Source organism: Dipodomys merriami, unplaced genomic scaffold (genome assembly GCF_024711535.1).
Source record: "Dipodomys merriami isolate MVZ:Mamm:240054 unplaced genomic scaffold, mDipMer1.0.p SCAF_348, whole genome shotgun sequence".
Classification (NCBI taxonomy): domain Eukaryota; kingdom Metazoa; phylum Chordata; class Mammalia; order Rodentia; family Heteromyidae; genus Dipodomys; species Dipodomys merriami.
In genome coordinates this window covers 1,102,974-1,118,023 of record NW_027205026.1, presented here as the reverse complement: position 1 = coordinate 1,118,023, position 15,050 = coordinate 1,102,974, and the positions used below count along the sequence as shown (strand labels likewise).

Genomic DNA, 15,050 nt, shown 5'->3' with positions numbered 1-15,050 from the left:
AGGGCCCAGGCTGGTGGGTGGGCAGGGTGGGGAGGGCCCAGGCTGGTGGGTGGGCAGGGTGGGGAGGGGCCCAGGCTGGTGGGTGGGCAGGGTGGGGAGGGGCCCAGGCTGGTGGGTGGGCAGGGTGGGGAGGGGCCCAGGCTGGTGGGTGGGCAGGGTGGGGAGGGGCCCAGGCTGGTGGGTGGGCAGGGTGGGGAGGGGCCCAGGCTGGTGGGTGGGCAGGGTGGGGAGGGGCCCAGGCTGGTGGGTGGGCAGGGTGGGGAGGGGCCCAGGCTGGTGGGTGGGCAGCATGGGCCACAGTCTTAAGTTATGAGCAGAGGCGGTGGCCTGAGGACTGCGGTCATGTGACCTGAGGGTGCCGCCTGGCCTCTGCAGGGCCCCTGGGGATCTGGTCACCGTGCCTTCCCAGACGTGGCGTTCAGAACCGTCAGTGTGAGTCATGGAGGGGCGTGGGGGACGCCCATGCCTCAGTTTCTTTCTCGGTCAAGGCCTTGAAGCACACCTAGGCCTGCTGGTCCAGGGCCACCATAGTGGTGTCCACCAGCCAGGAGGCCAGGCTTTAGACCCGGTTCATGGCCCCCGGGTGACCTGTGCCCTCACTGCATGCTCCTCAGGGAGGGGGAGCAGGGACATCCCATCCCCCGCCCCCGGGCCCAAGCTGCCCGCCACCCAGCGGTGAGAAAGCCTGAACCTGTTGCTATTTTCTCGCTGCTATCAGGGCCTTATCTGATCGCTCTGTGCCTCCTGGAGGCCAGGGTCCCCCTCCTGGCAATGCCATGTGCTGGCCGCCCACCTGCTGCCCAGCCGGGGTGGGGGCGGGAGGCCAAGCCCTCTACCAGATACAGTGGGGGGTCTTTTTCTTCAACCTCTACTGTCCTTTCCCGGCCCAGCTGGCTGCTGGGAGGCTGCCCCACTCTCCACCAGAAGACCAAGTGTAGGAGGCGCTGCCTCTGGGCCTTGGCGTATGCTGCTCCCAGCCTCGCTGGCCAGCGGCCTTCCTCTCCTGCAGGGCCACGCCTGGGGGCACGGCCGAGGAGGCGTGAGCAGGTGGGTGGGAACAGCGAGGCCAAGGGGGCCCCTGGGGCCTCCCTGCGTCCCCTGCCCCGTTCCTGGAGGGGTCCGCAAGAGAGCCAGGTGTGCCAGGAAGGTGTGGGTGAGGTGGGGCTGGCGGAGAGCACCCTTGTTCCCACAGTGACGCCCCCCGGGGACAGCAGCAGGAGCGCTGGAGCACTCTCCTGACCCGACCCCGGGAGCTGCAGTGCGGGGCCCTGGTCCTGCCCCAGCAGCTGGGGACCCGGGAGGGACCAGAAGGGAGAGGGATCGCCCGCCGTGCAGTCTGTCTCCGTAATTCAGTTTAAAGCATGAAAAAGGGAGTTGATGAAATTCCACTATCAGTGCCGAGCCAATATGCAAAATATCTCACCCCCAATCAAATAGCTATTATGTTTCCATTCCCATCCCTGCGTCCGGCTTAATGAGCGGGAGACGGATGGGCGCTTGGGCACCTGCTCCTCGCGATAACCGAGGGGCTGCGCCCAGCACTGCCCTGGCCGCTGGGGACTGCCCTGATGGCCCTTGACTGTCCCCAGGCAGGTGTACAGCCCTGGACACCAACCTCTGACCTGATGCCAGCTGGGTGGAGGCCCTGGGGCGGCCAGGGGGTCCGCGGCCAAGGCTCTGAGCAGCTTGGGTCCAGACAGGCCTGAAGTGCGTCTCTGTTCAGCCCAGCCTCTGCTCCCTCTGTAAGGACAGGGCCAGAGAGTCGGCCTTACTGGGCCTCCGTCGACTTGGCCATCAAGCGGCTCTGACCCAGGCTCTTTGTGAGGTGCAGGGCTGTGTGCCAGGGGCCTGCCCGTCCTCCACCCCTGGCCACACTCTCGCCTCCTCTGGCATCCTGTCAGCTCCCTACTCCACGCTGAGAGCTGATCCAGCTTGGACTGTGCCTCAGTTTCCCCATCTGAGATGGAAAGTGGCAGATGATCTTGCTGGGCTATGTGGGTTAGGGAATTTAGGGAGAAATTCGTGAAGAGTGCAGGTGGACCCGTATCTGGTGGTGCTCAGTCGGCAGTGGTGTCCCTCCACCTCTCAGGCTGTTGGCAGCGCCTGGTGGCAGTGCTGGCCAGCGTCTGCAGGGCACTCACCACGGGTCTACGTGGGCCATGATCTGGAAAGCAGGTACTTCCCATTTGTAAGCGAAGAGGCAGCACCGCTGGCCCAGGCTACAGAGCAAGGACACACACGTGCTGTCTACCACCTGGCCAGCCGCTGGGGTCCCTAAAGGGACAGCTGAGGAACAGCAGTTCTCAGATGTCCCCAACCTGTGGGGTCTGGGGCTCTGGCATCCACCTGACAGACTCCAGCAGGATGGGCGCGTTTACCCAGGAAGCCAGGGTGCCTGGGGCAGGCTTCGCCGTGGCTGGCTGTTGTCTCCCGCATTATCATCACTGCTGTTTTAATTGTGCTGGAACTGAATTAGCAGCATTAGAATAAATCGACACTCAGCCTGGCAGCCTCTTTCTCCACGCTCGTCAACGAGGCTTTGTGCAGAGCACGCCTTTGTTCTCCAGTAAGTGGAGGACCCTCACTCACCCTGGGCTATCTGGGCGTCTGCGGCCCAGCTGGGTGGCACCGCCCCGGGGCTGCTGGGGGCTGTGGTAGAGCTGGGAGGGGTGTCTGGCCACGCCCAGCAGTCAGCTCCACCCAGCACCGGTCTGCGAAGGCCACATCCCACCCGTCAGAGCCCCCATCCTCAGTGTGCGATGTGTGGCCTGGAAGCGCTGGCCCTGCCCCGCGGTCCGTGCGTGCAGGGTGCTGCCCCTGAGCCGCTGCAGCTAGCCAGGCGGGAGCAGAGGATGACCGGAGCTGTAGGCCCCGGCTGAGCCTCGGCTCTCCACTCCTGACGGCATAGACGAGTTGCCCTGGTGTTGGGGATACCCGGCGGATCACCATGGGGCTGCGTGGACTTGTCTCTGTCCGCTGTCTCCTCATCACCCAGCCCATCTTTACACACCAGTATGTGGTCATGGCACTCAACTCTGGGCCGTGGACCAAGTGTCGGGATCCTGGGAACTGGGGCGCTGGGAACCCGTGTAGGGGCCAGGCAGACATGTAGTATGGGGTTCACAGGCCAAGGAGGCCTACAGCACCCACCCCAGAAGGCCCTGCCCCAGAAGGGCCCCAGGTTGCCCCACATCTTCAGCTGGTGGGCGAGACCCCAGGGCTGGGGGCCCATGCCCTCAGGCCAGCAGGGAGAGAGGAAGGCGGGACCAAGGCTGAGGACCAAGGCTTGGGGAAGGACCCCCATCCACCCGGTGGGCTTAAAGGGAGCCTGGCCACCGGCCCCCGTGGGTGGCTGGCCCTGCCCCTGTCTGGCTGCCACCTCCCCGGGCGGCAGGGTGTGCGGGCACAGGGCAGGGGTCCAGGAGGGCCCGGCTGGTCCCTGGCGCTCCTCATGGCTCCTGGCTCCTCTCCACAGGTTCCCTTGGAGACATGGAGGCTGCAGAGGAGGCCCAGGCTGCCGGCAGCGGTCCCACAGAGCCGGAGGCCACGGCACCAGAGCCCAAGACCGCCAAGGAGGACGAGCCCCCAAGCCCCTGCCGAGCCGGTGAGTGCACGGCGCATCCTCCCCGGGCCCCCGGGGCCGCAGTGGCTCGGGGGTGTCTGTGCCGCGGCACGCCTGGTCAGCCCAGGGCGTCCAGGCCACAGCTGGGTCTCACCCTCTGAGGACCTGGAAGGTCCCGACAGCCGGCGGAGGCTGGGCCTTCAGCAGGTGGTCTCAGCGCCCGGCCCTGCGCTGAGGGGGAGACAGGCCCTGACGGACGATCGCTGCTCCACACGGAGACTGGGGACCCTGTGGGCACTGAGTTCACCCTCGTGAGATGGAGTTGCTGAGCACGGCTCACTGAGCCACCGTGCCTCCCGCCACACCGCAGGCGGACGGGGCCCAGAGAGGTGAGGCGTCTCCTCAGGGTCACACAGCCCCTGCACACCTGAGCAGGAGCCTGACTCGGGTCCGATTCAGCTTTACTCTTAAACCCGGTCCTCACCTCATGTGGGGGCCCTGCCGAGCACCAGCCCTGGGGGGGGCCTTAAGGCCTCAGAGACCCCAGAGTTCTCCAGAGGCGACAGGGTGGGGGCCAGCATCTCACCGGGCTCCAGACGAGGCCAGAGTCCCGGAGGTCCTGAGTGGCCTGCGCTCACCTCCACCTGCAGTCCCAGGTGGCCATGGGCTGCCTGCCGCACGCCCAACCTTAGTGCCCAGCCTGAACGACCCTCAGCAGCATCTCACAGGCCGCACGGCCGCACCGTCAGCGCGTGGGGGCGGCGAGCGGGGCATGACCCCGAGCGGGGGAGGTGGGCAGAGGCCTCCCGCAGAAGCCCCAAAGGCACTGAGAGGCAGTTCTGCCCTGACACAGTGAGCACAGAGACCCCGCAGGGCCACAGAGTGGACGACGGGAGGTGGACAGAGGAAAATAGAGACTGCGGGTGAACAGAAGGGGGACTGCAGGGGATGGACCGTGGGGAGGCCTGAGGGTGGGCAGGGAGGGGGACGGGGACCGTGGGGAGGCCTGAGGGTGGGCAGGGAGGGGGACGGAGGGCCAAGCAGATGTGGACAGCCTTGAACTGGAGCATGGCTCTGCCCCAGCACCCCACTGCCTGGCGACAAGCTCGGAGCCCGCCTGCTCCGTCCCCAGCCCAGGCCCCTGGCTGGCCCTTTTCCTTTCCCAGAATGAACCGGGGCCAGGGCTGTGTGGCCAGCGGGTGGGCGGGCCCTGTGCGTCCCCTGGGGCCCGTGGTCAGTGTACACACTGCCAGGTGGTCCAGGTGGAGTGTACCCACGGCCCCTGGGCCTTGCTCCTCCCGCTCCAGGCCTTGGGTCCGAGGCTGCCCGGCGCTGTGGCGTGGGGGGCCGGGAGCGGAGCCAGGTGCGCAGCTCCGAGCCGCCCCGGGCTTATCTCCTTCACCATCAACATTATTAGGTGCGGGCTAATGGAGGGCCCGGGGCAGGCCAGGACTGCCAAAGGGCAAGTGGCTGGCTGCTGGTGGACTTTGACCCAGTGGCTTCTCTGGGAGCTGGGTCCTTTATCTGATTTGGGAGCTGGGGCTGCATAGGGGGGCGGGTGGGGCCGGGGAACGAGCTGGAAAAACAGCCAGGCCTGCACCTGGCACCAGCTGCGGTGATCGCCCCGCGATGCTGCGATAAGCCGCAGCAGCACGTATCTGCGCTCAGGCTGGTCCGGCGCGGCTCCCGCGCGGTGGCTGGAGCTCAAATGCCAGCCACTTTGATTTATAGCCAAAAATAATAGGACTTTTATACTGTGTGATTGATTTATTTGATGTTAATCACAGCCTTATCTCGGGTATTAATAATCTGCCCGGCATGTGACGTCACAAGGGGCTTTATGGGCGCGCATCGATCGGGGGCTGTGGTGGTTATCAGCCCCACTCGGAAGGCAAATATGCCCTTTGGGCTGGAATTGGGTGCGGGGCCTGGCAGAGGGGCCCAGCTGCCGTGCATCTGGCCGGCGGGAGGCAGTGCGGGCCGCGGGCCTGGCACCTGGTCAGGACCCCGCTCACTCTTCCGAGGGGACAGTCACCACACTCCGGTTCGCCGGGGCCGAGGGGGCTCCGGAGCGACACTGCCATGTCGTCCCCATGCTCCCCGGTCAGCCGGCCACAAGGGCGGTGACTCGGGGCCCTGCTCACTTACCCTCCGCCCACAGGGGCTAGTCAGCAGTGTGTGATGGCCTTTTCCTTTCTGCAGAGATGAGTCCTCCCCGAGGGGCGGCACCCCCCACCCCCCCAGGAGGCTCTGAGGAGACGGAGGGACAGGAGCCGGACAGGAGACCCCAGGAGCAGGAGGAAGAGGAGGAGGCGGCCGCAGCCAGTCCCTGGAGTGGGCCAGGTAACCAGGCAGGCAGGCCCGCGGAAGCTGGGCCATCCCGTGCTCCAGTCCTTGGAGACTGGCTGTGTTTAGAGATGGTCGCTAGCGTGCCTGTGCCTAGAGCAAGGTCCAGGCAGAGTCACCACAGGACTCCTGGGAGACAGGATCTAATCTGGCTGGGAAGGGAGTGCGCTGAGCGGGCCAAGTCCCCAGAGCGGGGCCTGGGGGCGTGTCTGCAGCCGCCAGTCCTGAGGCCGGCTGGCTAGCGGCAGGCAGGTCAGGGTGTGAATTCTGAGCTGGGCAGTGCCCAGGGTTGGACTCAGGCCTGTGCTGACAGGACTCAGCCTCCTCGGGGGTGGCAAGCTCCATCCGAGGTAGAAGTCAGGGGTCGGCACCACACTGCCCATCAAGCCTGGGCCGGGGAACGTCCCTGGCCATGTCACTGGCCAGGCAGCTGCAGCTCCCCAGGCCCTGCCCCCAACCCCCACTGTGTTGAGCCCCATCACCTGTGAAGGGAGGGGGAGCGGGGAGTGAGCAGCGGCTGTTCCTCCATTCCTAACTAAGAGATGATGCCTACCACGCAGGAGGTGGGCGAGGCGTTTGGGCTGCTGTGCCAGGCAGGTGGATGCGCAGAGCGGGCATTGGTTGCGTGCCTGCTGTGCGGGAGGCCGGCGGCTCGCCGGTGCCGTGGCTAGCGTCGGGGCCTCCTGCCTGTGGGAAGGCCTGCCTTGCTGAGGGGGTGGGAAGGCTTTGCTGAGCAGCAAAGGGCCCCGTCCTTCCTCTGGGGACCCGGGCACCAGTGGACAACCGCCGCGTGGTGTTTTGAGAGCAAGTGGATCCGTAGTCCCCGTCACTTAACGTGACCCAGTAACCGTCAGGATGGAGACCCCGAGCCATGGGAAGCAAGGCCGCCTGAGAAGGGTGGCCTGGCACGGAAGGGCCGCGTGGCCAGCGCCAGTGGGGACCCCCGCTGCCTGCAGTGCGGTGGGCACTGCGGGTCCTTCCCCGCACGCAGTGACAGGCAAGGGAGGGTCCCTGGAGAGCTGGCAGACATGCGCAGAGCGGAGTCCTCCCCTCCCACCGCAGCCTCACAGCCAGGCAGGCATGAGCAGGGACCGGGTGGCACAGGGGCTGTCTGTGTCCACACCAGTGACTTCATCAGCTCCGTCTGTTCGTTTCCCCAGCAGGAGGGTGGTGAGCAGGCTGCGGTGGGCACCTCTTCAGCCCGGACCCCCAGTGGCCTCACCTCGAGTTCACAGGGAGCGTGCCTGCGGGAGCTGGTGGGGAGGACCACGGTGGTCCTGACGGGGCCAGGGGTGGCTGCAGGGCGGGCGGGCAGCACAGAGCGGCCCCTCGGCAGCCCTGCTGCGTGAGCAGGGGTGAGGCTGGGGGCTGGCGGAGGGCCCCAGCTTGCAGGGGTGAGTCCAGTGCTGGCTGGGGGCTCCTGAATATCGAGGGGTACTGTCATGCCAGGCCCCCTCCCCCATGTGCACCTCACACCCTCATTTCTAGGAGAAGCACAACTCCCTGGGGTTGGAGCCCGACTCCCGCCCAGCCCCTGCGAGGAGCCAGGCCCGCGGCTGTGGCTGCAGCGCTTCCTGTGCTATTTGCATCCTTGAGGGCGAGGAGGGGCCCGTCCGTACCCACAGATAGGGATTTCTGTGCGGTGGGCAGAGATGGGCTGATAAGGGGCCTCTGGCCAACCGCCGGGTGGCCGCCGTCTATCAGGCCCCACACAGGCCACACGGATCGCCTGGTGGGAAGCGGGGAGGCCCGGCGGCCGCTTATCTCCCGGAGCCTGCCCATGCGGTGATGGGGCATCAGGTCCCCATGAGCTTGGGGACCTCGGGGCAGTGCCCAGTCTGGTGCCTGGCTTGGTAGCCAAGGACACAGCAGGGGCCAGCCACCCTCACACTGCTGCACCCCCTGCCCCTCCTGCACCCCTCTTCACACCCTATCCCCAGCTCCATCCTGCACCCCCTCTTCACACCCCATCCCCAGCTCCATCCTGCACCCCCTCCTCACACTCCATCCCCAGCTCCAGCCTGCACCCCCTCTTCATACCCCATCCCCAGCTCCATCCTGCACCCCTCTTCACACCCCATCCCCAGCTCCATCCTGCACCCCCTCTTCACACCCCATCCCCAGATCCATCCTGCACCCCCTCTTCACACCCCATCCCCAGCTCCATCCTGCACCCCCTCTTCACACCCCATCCCCAGCCTGCACCCCCTCTTCACACCCCATCCCCGGCTCCATCCTGCACCCCCTCTTCACACCCCATCCCCAGCTCCATCCTGCACCCCCTCTTCACACTCCATCCCCAGCTCCAGCCTGCACCCCCTCTTCACACCCCATCCCCAGATCCATCCTGCACCCCCTCTTCACACCCCATCCCCAAATTCATCCTGCACCCCCTCTTCACACCCCATCCCCAGCTCCATCCTGCACCCCCTCTTCACACCCCATCCCCAGCCTGCACCCCCTCTTCAGAGACAGAAGCCCAGACCCTGGAACCCAGCTCTGCTGTGCAACCTAACTGTTCACGTCCACAGGGCTGGACAGCCCCTGTGACCCAGCCTGGTGTGGTCAGGCTGCAGAGGCGCAGGCCCCGGCTGTCCAGCTCAGGTGGGGGGGACACAGAACAATGGGGCGCAGGCCCCGGCTGTCCAGCTAAGTTCAGAGAGAAAGAGACAGAGAGGTTTTTATGTTGTCCACTGGGGGCAACTTGGGGCCTAGGACTCTGTCCTGGGGCCACTGTTGACTGGGAGCCAAGCGGCCGTCCAGGACCCCGAGGTGTCGGGTGGGAGGGCTGGCCACTCCCAGGCAGACACTGCTGGCTCACAGAGGGAAGGCCCAAATGTCAAGGTCGGGCTTGAGAGACAGGAAGGACAGACAGCCCCAGAGAACCCCCAGTCCCCATCTCAGTCAAGCTAAGACACACTGGGCATGGCTTGCAGTGCTCAGGAAAGCAGCTAGCATGGGCAAAGGGCCTGGGGTTTCAGGGCATGGTTGACAGCCCTAGAGGCTAGGGTGGGCGTAGCTAGGAGACAGGCGAGGGCCCCAGACGATCAGTGCTTAGAACCTGAGGAAGGGCCTCCAGTCTTTGTGTGGGGTTTTGTTGCTGTTTGTGATGCTAGGGGTATAACCCAGGCCTGTGCCAGCTGGGCAAGTGCTCCGCTGCTGAGCAAGGCCTCCACCCGAATCCTCGGTTGTAGAATGAAGGGCTGGCAGGGAGGGCATTGAGCTGCTGTCTTAGAGGATCGTCAGGCGAGGGCCTCCAGAGGTCTGTCCACTGCTCCTTGCTGGACGCCAGCCGGGGGGGGGTGAGGGGCTCCCCTCCAGGGGTTGGTGAGGGCACAGGCTGGTTATCCGGGGTTTCTGCACAAACCTCAAGTCTGTTATCGGGCAGCGGCGGATGAAGCAGGACGGCCGTGCTGATGGACAGATGGGCCGATAGCCGGCCTCGGTCCCCTCCTCCCAGCCCCCGTCGCCGGCCTGTGTGGGTGGGAAAAATCATTTCAGCTATTTTGTGTTATCGTGGGGCCTGGCGCAGCAGGCGATAGGCCTATTTGTCTTAGATTATCAGGCGGGGGAGGGGTGCTGGTGATGGCAGGGGTCAGCCTGGGGTCAGTGCCAGAGCACAGCCTGGGAGCTGGCTCGGGAGCCTCCCCCTCCGGTGTCCCCCAGCTCCAAGCCCTCTGGTCAGGTCCCTCGGGTCACTGAAGCCCCGGGGCCCAAGCCTGCTGCCCCTTGCCCTGCCTGCCCATCAGTAAAGGGGCAGAAGGCCCAGCATGGCACGTTCTTCTCTGTGCTTGCCCAGTGCCCCGGCTCCCTCGGAGCTGGGAAAGGCCGGGCACTTCTGCCCAGAGTGTGCGGTGGGTCTCCAGCCCAGGGGCAGGAGGGAGGGGCAGCTACTTCCTGAGGAGGCAGAGGCTGAGGACAGCACCCCTGCGACAACGCCACGTCAGAGCTGGGCCCCGGCGGGGTGAGGCCCTGGCCGTGAGGAGCGAGTGAGCGAGCGAGCGAGCGGCAGCTTCCGAGAGCAGCAGAGGCACAGGCCGAGCTCACAGCCTGGCTGGCCAAGAGCAAGGGGCCCGCCCTGCGGGGCTGTGGCCGCCGCTGGGTGTCTTGGAGCGGGGTTGAGAGGCACAGGCTTGGGCCAGCAGGGGCCACAGCAGCCAGCTGACAGGTAGGGGCGTTGGCTGCTCAGAGACGCCCCCCTCCACACGCATACCGGCCCTGGCTCCGTGAAGGCCTCCTCCTCCACTAGCCCTACCCTTGACCGCAACTAGGTCTCAGCCTGCAGCACCCGTGGGAGGTGTGCAGCTCTCCCGCAAGACCTCCTGGCCCTCCGTCCCCTCACCCACCTCCATTACTAATGCCCGCCCTCTTGTAGAGCCCGGGAAGGCTGCGTGGGCAGGAGGCTAGACGCTGTCCTTAGCAGAGTGGAGGTGAGGTCAGGAAGTCTCTAGAAGTGCACGGTGGGGGCTGTGCCTGGGGTTTATACTGGGCCCCGTGGGTGAAGGCAGCCGTGGAGGCTGGTGAGCGGCAGCTCCGTACCAGGGGCAGGATCGACACCTGCTGCTGTGGAAGACGGCTGAGGAGCCCAGCGTGAGGCCAGGAAAGGTCGTGATGGAGGCTGGAGCCCAGGTTACAGATGTGGACACTGAGGCGGGTGGGCAGGTGGGCACAGTGGCACAGGACCAACCAAGGGACTCTCACTGGGCACCACATGAGCCAAGCGTGGACATCAGGACACCGGTGGGGAGCGTGGCGGGAGCAGGGCGGAGGGGCGCCCCGCCTGGCTACCCGCCGCTCGTGGCCCGCTGACCTCACCCCCTTCCGGGCGCTGCTATCTGTGACCAGGGCAGCCTATCTCAGCCGCAAGCCCTAATCAAGCCTACTTCCTCCCCCGCCCTCCCACCCAGCTTCCTGCCCAGCCAGCGTCCCCCATGGCCAGCCCAGACATCAGCAGGGCGGTCCTCAGACTGCCTGGGGATGCTCGGCTGCCACGTTCCAGAAGCTTCCCTCCCAGGCCTGGCTGTGTGGTTAGAGCATGCCATTTCACCCGAGCCCGCAGTTACCTCAATACAACGGGCACAGACGTGTCTGGAAGGCCCAGGGCGCTGGGCTGGCGCTGGGCTGGGGCTGGGCTGGGGCTGGGCTGGCGCTGGGCTGGGGCTGGGCTGGCGCTGGGCTGGCGCTGGGCTGGCGCTGGGCTGGGGCTGGGCTGGCGCTGGGCTGGGGCTGGGCTGGGGCTGGGCTGGGGCTGGGCTGGCGCTGGGCTGGCGCTGGGCTGGCGCGGGGCTGGGGCTGGGCTGGCGCTGGGCTGGCGCGGGGCTGGGCTGGCGCTGGGCTGGGGCTGGGCTGGCGCTGGGCTGGGGCTGGGCTGGCGCTGGGCTGGCGCTGGGCTGGGGCTGGGGCTGGGCTGGGGCTGGGCTGGCGCTGGGCTGGCACTGGGCTGGCGCTGGGCTGGCACTGGGCAGCAGCACATTAGCAGGTGGCACGGCCACAGTGGGTGTCCAGCCCTGCCCCCACCCTGGTGGTGCCCCCCCGGCACACCACCCTTGCTTGGGGCTGCTGGGTCCCTTGTCTGTGGAGGGGGGCTGGGACAGTCTAGGCCGGTGGGGACAGGGCAGGGCAGGGACAGGCAGTGGGCATGTGTGTGCCACAAGCCTGGGGCGGCACGGAGCCTGGGTGCAGGGGTCCCAGCGCCCCTTGGCCTCCTCTCCTGGCTGGCGAGCCCCATGGGTCCTCGGTGCTGTGTCACACGGCTCCCTCCTCTCTCCTGGTCCGTCTCCCTTACTCCCTTCCCAGGCGGGAAACCGAGGCACTGTCCTTGTGACTGACAATGACATTTGTCAGGCCAGCCCAGCTCCAGGGGCTGTACTCCAAACCATGAGTGACTGCGGGCTCTGGGAGTCCAGCCCGCCCGGGCTGAAACATGGAAACAGGGACCTGAAGCCCCCTGCCCCCACCCCGCCTCCAGGGTGGGGACCAGAGCCAGGGCCTGAAGCCCCCCTGGACTCAGCGCCGGAGCTCCCTGAGAGCGCGCCTGCGACCACTGCGGCTCCTTATTTATTTATTTATTACTCCTCTATCTGTGCGTAACTTTTTATTTCCTCGCTGCGTTTTTCCATTACGGTGGCCATGGACGCTGCTGATAAGATCGGTCCCCAGAGATGGGACAAAGGGGCTGCTGTCGGCTGGAGGGCTGGTCATATCCTGCGTGAGAGGGCCGCGGCCTGAGATGAGGCAGATGTTATCACTGGGCTTATTGTGTCTGGGGGGGCGGGGGTCTGCCTGCCGGCCAGCCCCTACCAAGCCTTCAGGCCCCCGAGCCACCACCTCAGGCTCACCCCTCAGTTCCCAGAGCTTTGGGGTCCCACTGGCCAGCATCAAGGGGGTGCAGAGGGACCTGCTGACCGCATGCTGCCTAGCTGCTTGAAGCCTGAGCAGGAATTCACCACAGCGCTTTAGGAGTTTATTCCCAAAAATCACACGTGGTCACTTTGAGGCAGTGTGGAAGACCGCCGTCCTGGCAAGACCTGGGGGCTTTTTCTTCTCTTACAAAACTTCTACAGAAATGATCCCAAAAGAAACACACTCTGGGCTGGGAAGGTGGCTCAGTGGTAGAGTGCTTGCCTAGCATGCATGAAACCCTAGGTTCCATTCCTCTGTACCACATACACAGAAAAACCCAGAAGTGGTGATGTGGCTCAAGAGGTAGAGTGCTAGCCTTAAGCACAGAGAGGCTCGGGGACAGGCGCCCAGGCCCCAAGTTCAAGCTCCAGACAAAAACAAAAAAAAAAGCCCCAGTAGCTCACACCTGTAATCCTAGCTGTTCAGGAGGCTGAGATCTGAGGATCATGGTTCAAAGCCAGCCCAGGCAGAAAAGTCTGTGAGACTCTTGTCTCCAATAAACCACTAGAAAGAAGTGGTGCTGTGGCTCACGTAGTAGAGCGCTAGCCTTGAGCTGAAGAGCTGAGGACAGCGCCCAGGCCCAGAGTTCAGGCCCCACGGCCAAAAAAAAACAAAACAAAACAAAAAAAACCATATTCCACAGGCATCGGAGGCCTCCACACCCCCGGTGGGCTGTGGGTGGACGTCATTCTGCACACCCCTCCCTTTGTGGTTCTGCCCAAATCCTCCGTACCCCACTCAGGCTGACACCAGCGGGAGGCCACCCAGCTGGAAGGTTCTGGTGGAGCGCTGCACCCTGGGACGGACCGAGACAGGCTGGCAGAGCCAGCAGAGGCTGCGCCCAGCAGCTGGCGGTGCTCTCCAGGGCGCATGGGGAGCCTCGGGGCTCCCAAGCAGGACAGACCTGGGCTGGGTCAGGAACAGCCTGCCCAGCCCTGCCCTTGGCCCTCCCTGAGGGTCTGGCTCCTGCCACTCATACACCCTGGGGCCTCCACCTCCCCACTGGGCAAAGCCCTCCTTGTGGTGGGCCAGTGGGGCTACGTGCAAAGGGCAGAGAGGAGCTGTCTGCCCTGAATGGCTGCAGTATCCCTCCCTGCCGCCATGTCCCTAATGCTCGGGGGTGACCGGCCTGCCCGGTGCCTCTGCTGCCCCCTAGGGGTGGGAGTGAAGGCTGGCCAGCAGTAGAACAGCTTTCCCCTGCTTTGCCTTTGGCCACTGCCCTCCTTTCTATCCTGACCATTGAAGCAGATGGTGGTCCCAGAGGCCAGTGAGTAGAGACAAAGCTGCCCATGCCAGTGCCTGGGGCTGAGCCATCGTCAGGCAGATGAATGGACCCTCAGCAGGCCAGGCTTGTGGACGGATGGATGGGGGCTAGGCTGAGAAGCGTACCCACCCCTGGGGGAAGGCCTGTGCTCCCAGCCCAGGAGGCTGGGATGGCAGGGACCCCAGCTCCCAGGCCTCTTATCCCGGCTGGGGGGCGGGGTGGACAGGGGGGACGGAGGGGGGGCCCTCTGCCTGTGCTGCGGGGAAGACCAGAGCCCTAGCACAGCCCTTCGGAGAAGCTAGCTTTTTGGACCTGTAGCTCTTTAGTTCCTTTGGGAAGACACCATAAAGAGAAGAAAAGGACCCCTTGCCTGGGACGGGCACTCGGGCCCCACTGCCCATCCCGGGCCCCTCTTTTTTTTTTTTTGGTCGGTTGTGGGACTTGAAAACTCTGGGCCTGGGCACTGTCCCTCAGCTCTTCAGCTCAAGGCAAGCACTCTACCACTTGAGCCACAGCGCCACTTCCGGTTTTCTAGTGGTTTATTGGAGATAAGAGTCTCACAGACTTTCCTTGCCCGGGCTGGCCTTGAATTGTGATCCTCAGTGGCTAGAATGACAGATGTGAGCCACCAGCACCCGGCTCGGGGGCCCCTCTTGTTGGTGCAGCTGTTTGTGCCCATAAGAGACCGTGTTGCACCCCAGCAGTGGTAAAACAGACAGGCCTCCCACTGCTACCTCCAAGATCTGACCCGAGCTCAGAAGAGGCCAGTCTGCGGCCCAGCACCGTTCCCGCCGCCGCCCGCTGGGCCTCGATCACACGGAGGCCAAGGCCTGCCCTGTCCCCAGGACAGGCCGCTGGGCCCGCGGAGCGAGGGGCCCCATAGTGCCCAGGCCAGGGCGCAGGCCTGCCTTCCACAGCCTGCTCGTCCCAGGCGGAATCGCTCTGCCATCAGCCGGGGCCAGGGTTCAGCCGATAAAGATGCTGTTGCGTAAAAAAAATCAATACTGGCTAGCGGTAGCCAGGCGGCGGCTGAGCGGTAGCAAGGCACTACCCTTCTGCCCACATGCAGCTGGGCTCTGGCCACAGGTGCCTCCAGGCTCAAGTCCAGCTTCAGGCGGCCCAGACATAGAACGAGCTCACCCCTTCCTTATGGGCGGTGGTGCCCCGACCCAGGAGGTGGCTGGGCCTGAGGGAGAGGCTGGAGCCTACAGGGCAGGAGCGGCCAGGGCCCGGGGGGTGCCTGGAATAGAGAACTCAGCTGCTGGCAGCAACTACCCCCGAGAGCCAAGCCAGAGCAGGCTCAGGGCGGGGGCTCTGGGCTGGAGGCCTCCAGATGGCCTCTGACCACACAGGAAGTGGAAATCTTCACACAGGGAGGCTCGGGCTCTGCACCGACTATGCCAGCCCTGAAGGGCTTTCTGAGGGGTCCTGGCCAGCAGAAGCTGCAGCCAGGCTGGCCTGTGAGTCTGCCCAGGG

At 65.3% G+C, this 15,050-nt stretch overlaps 1 protein-coding gene across 1 annotated transcript in view; it reads left to right on the top strand.

Moving 5' to 3' along the window:
* LOC138803748 (zinc finger protein ZFPM1-like) overlaps positions 1 to 15,050 on the top strand; it is a 55,479-nt gene that overhangs the window by 22,780 nt on the left and 17,649 nt on the right. Inside the window, exons 2-3 of the mRNA XM_069987795.1 lie at positions 3,476 to 3,604; positions 5,765 to 5,905. Of these exons, the coding sequence (XP_069843896.1) occupies positions 3,476 to 3,604; positions 5,765 to 5,905 (270 nt within the window). The remainder of the gene's footprint in view (positions 1 to 3,475; positions 3,605 to 5,764; positions 5,906 to 15,050) is intronic.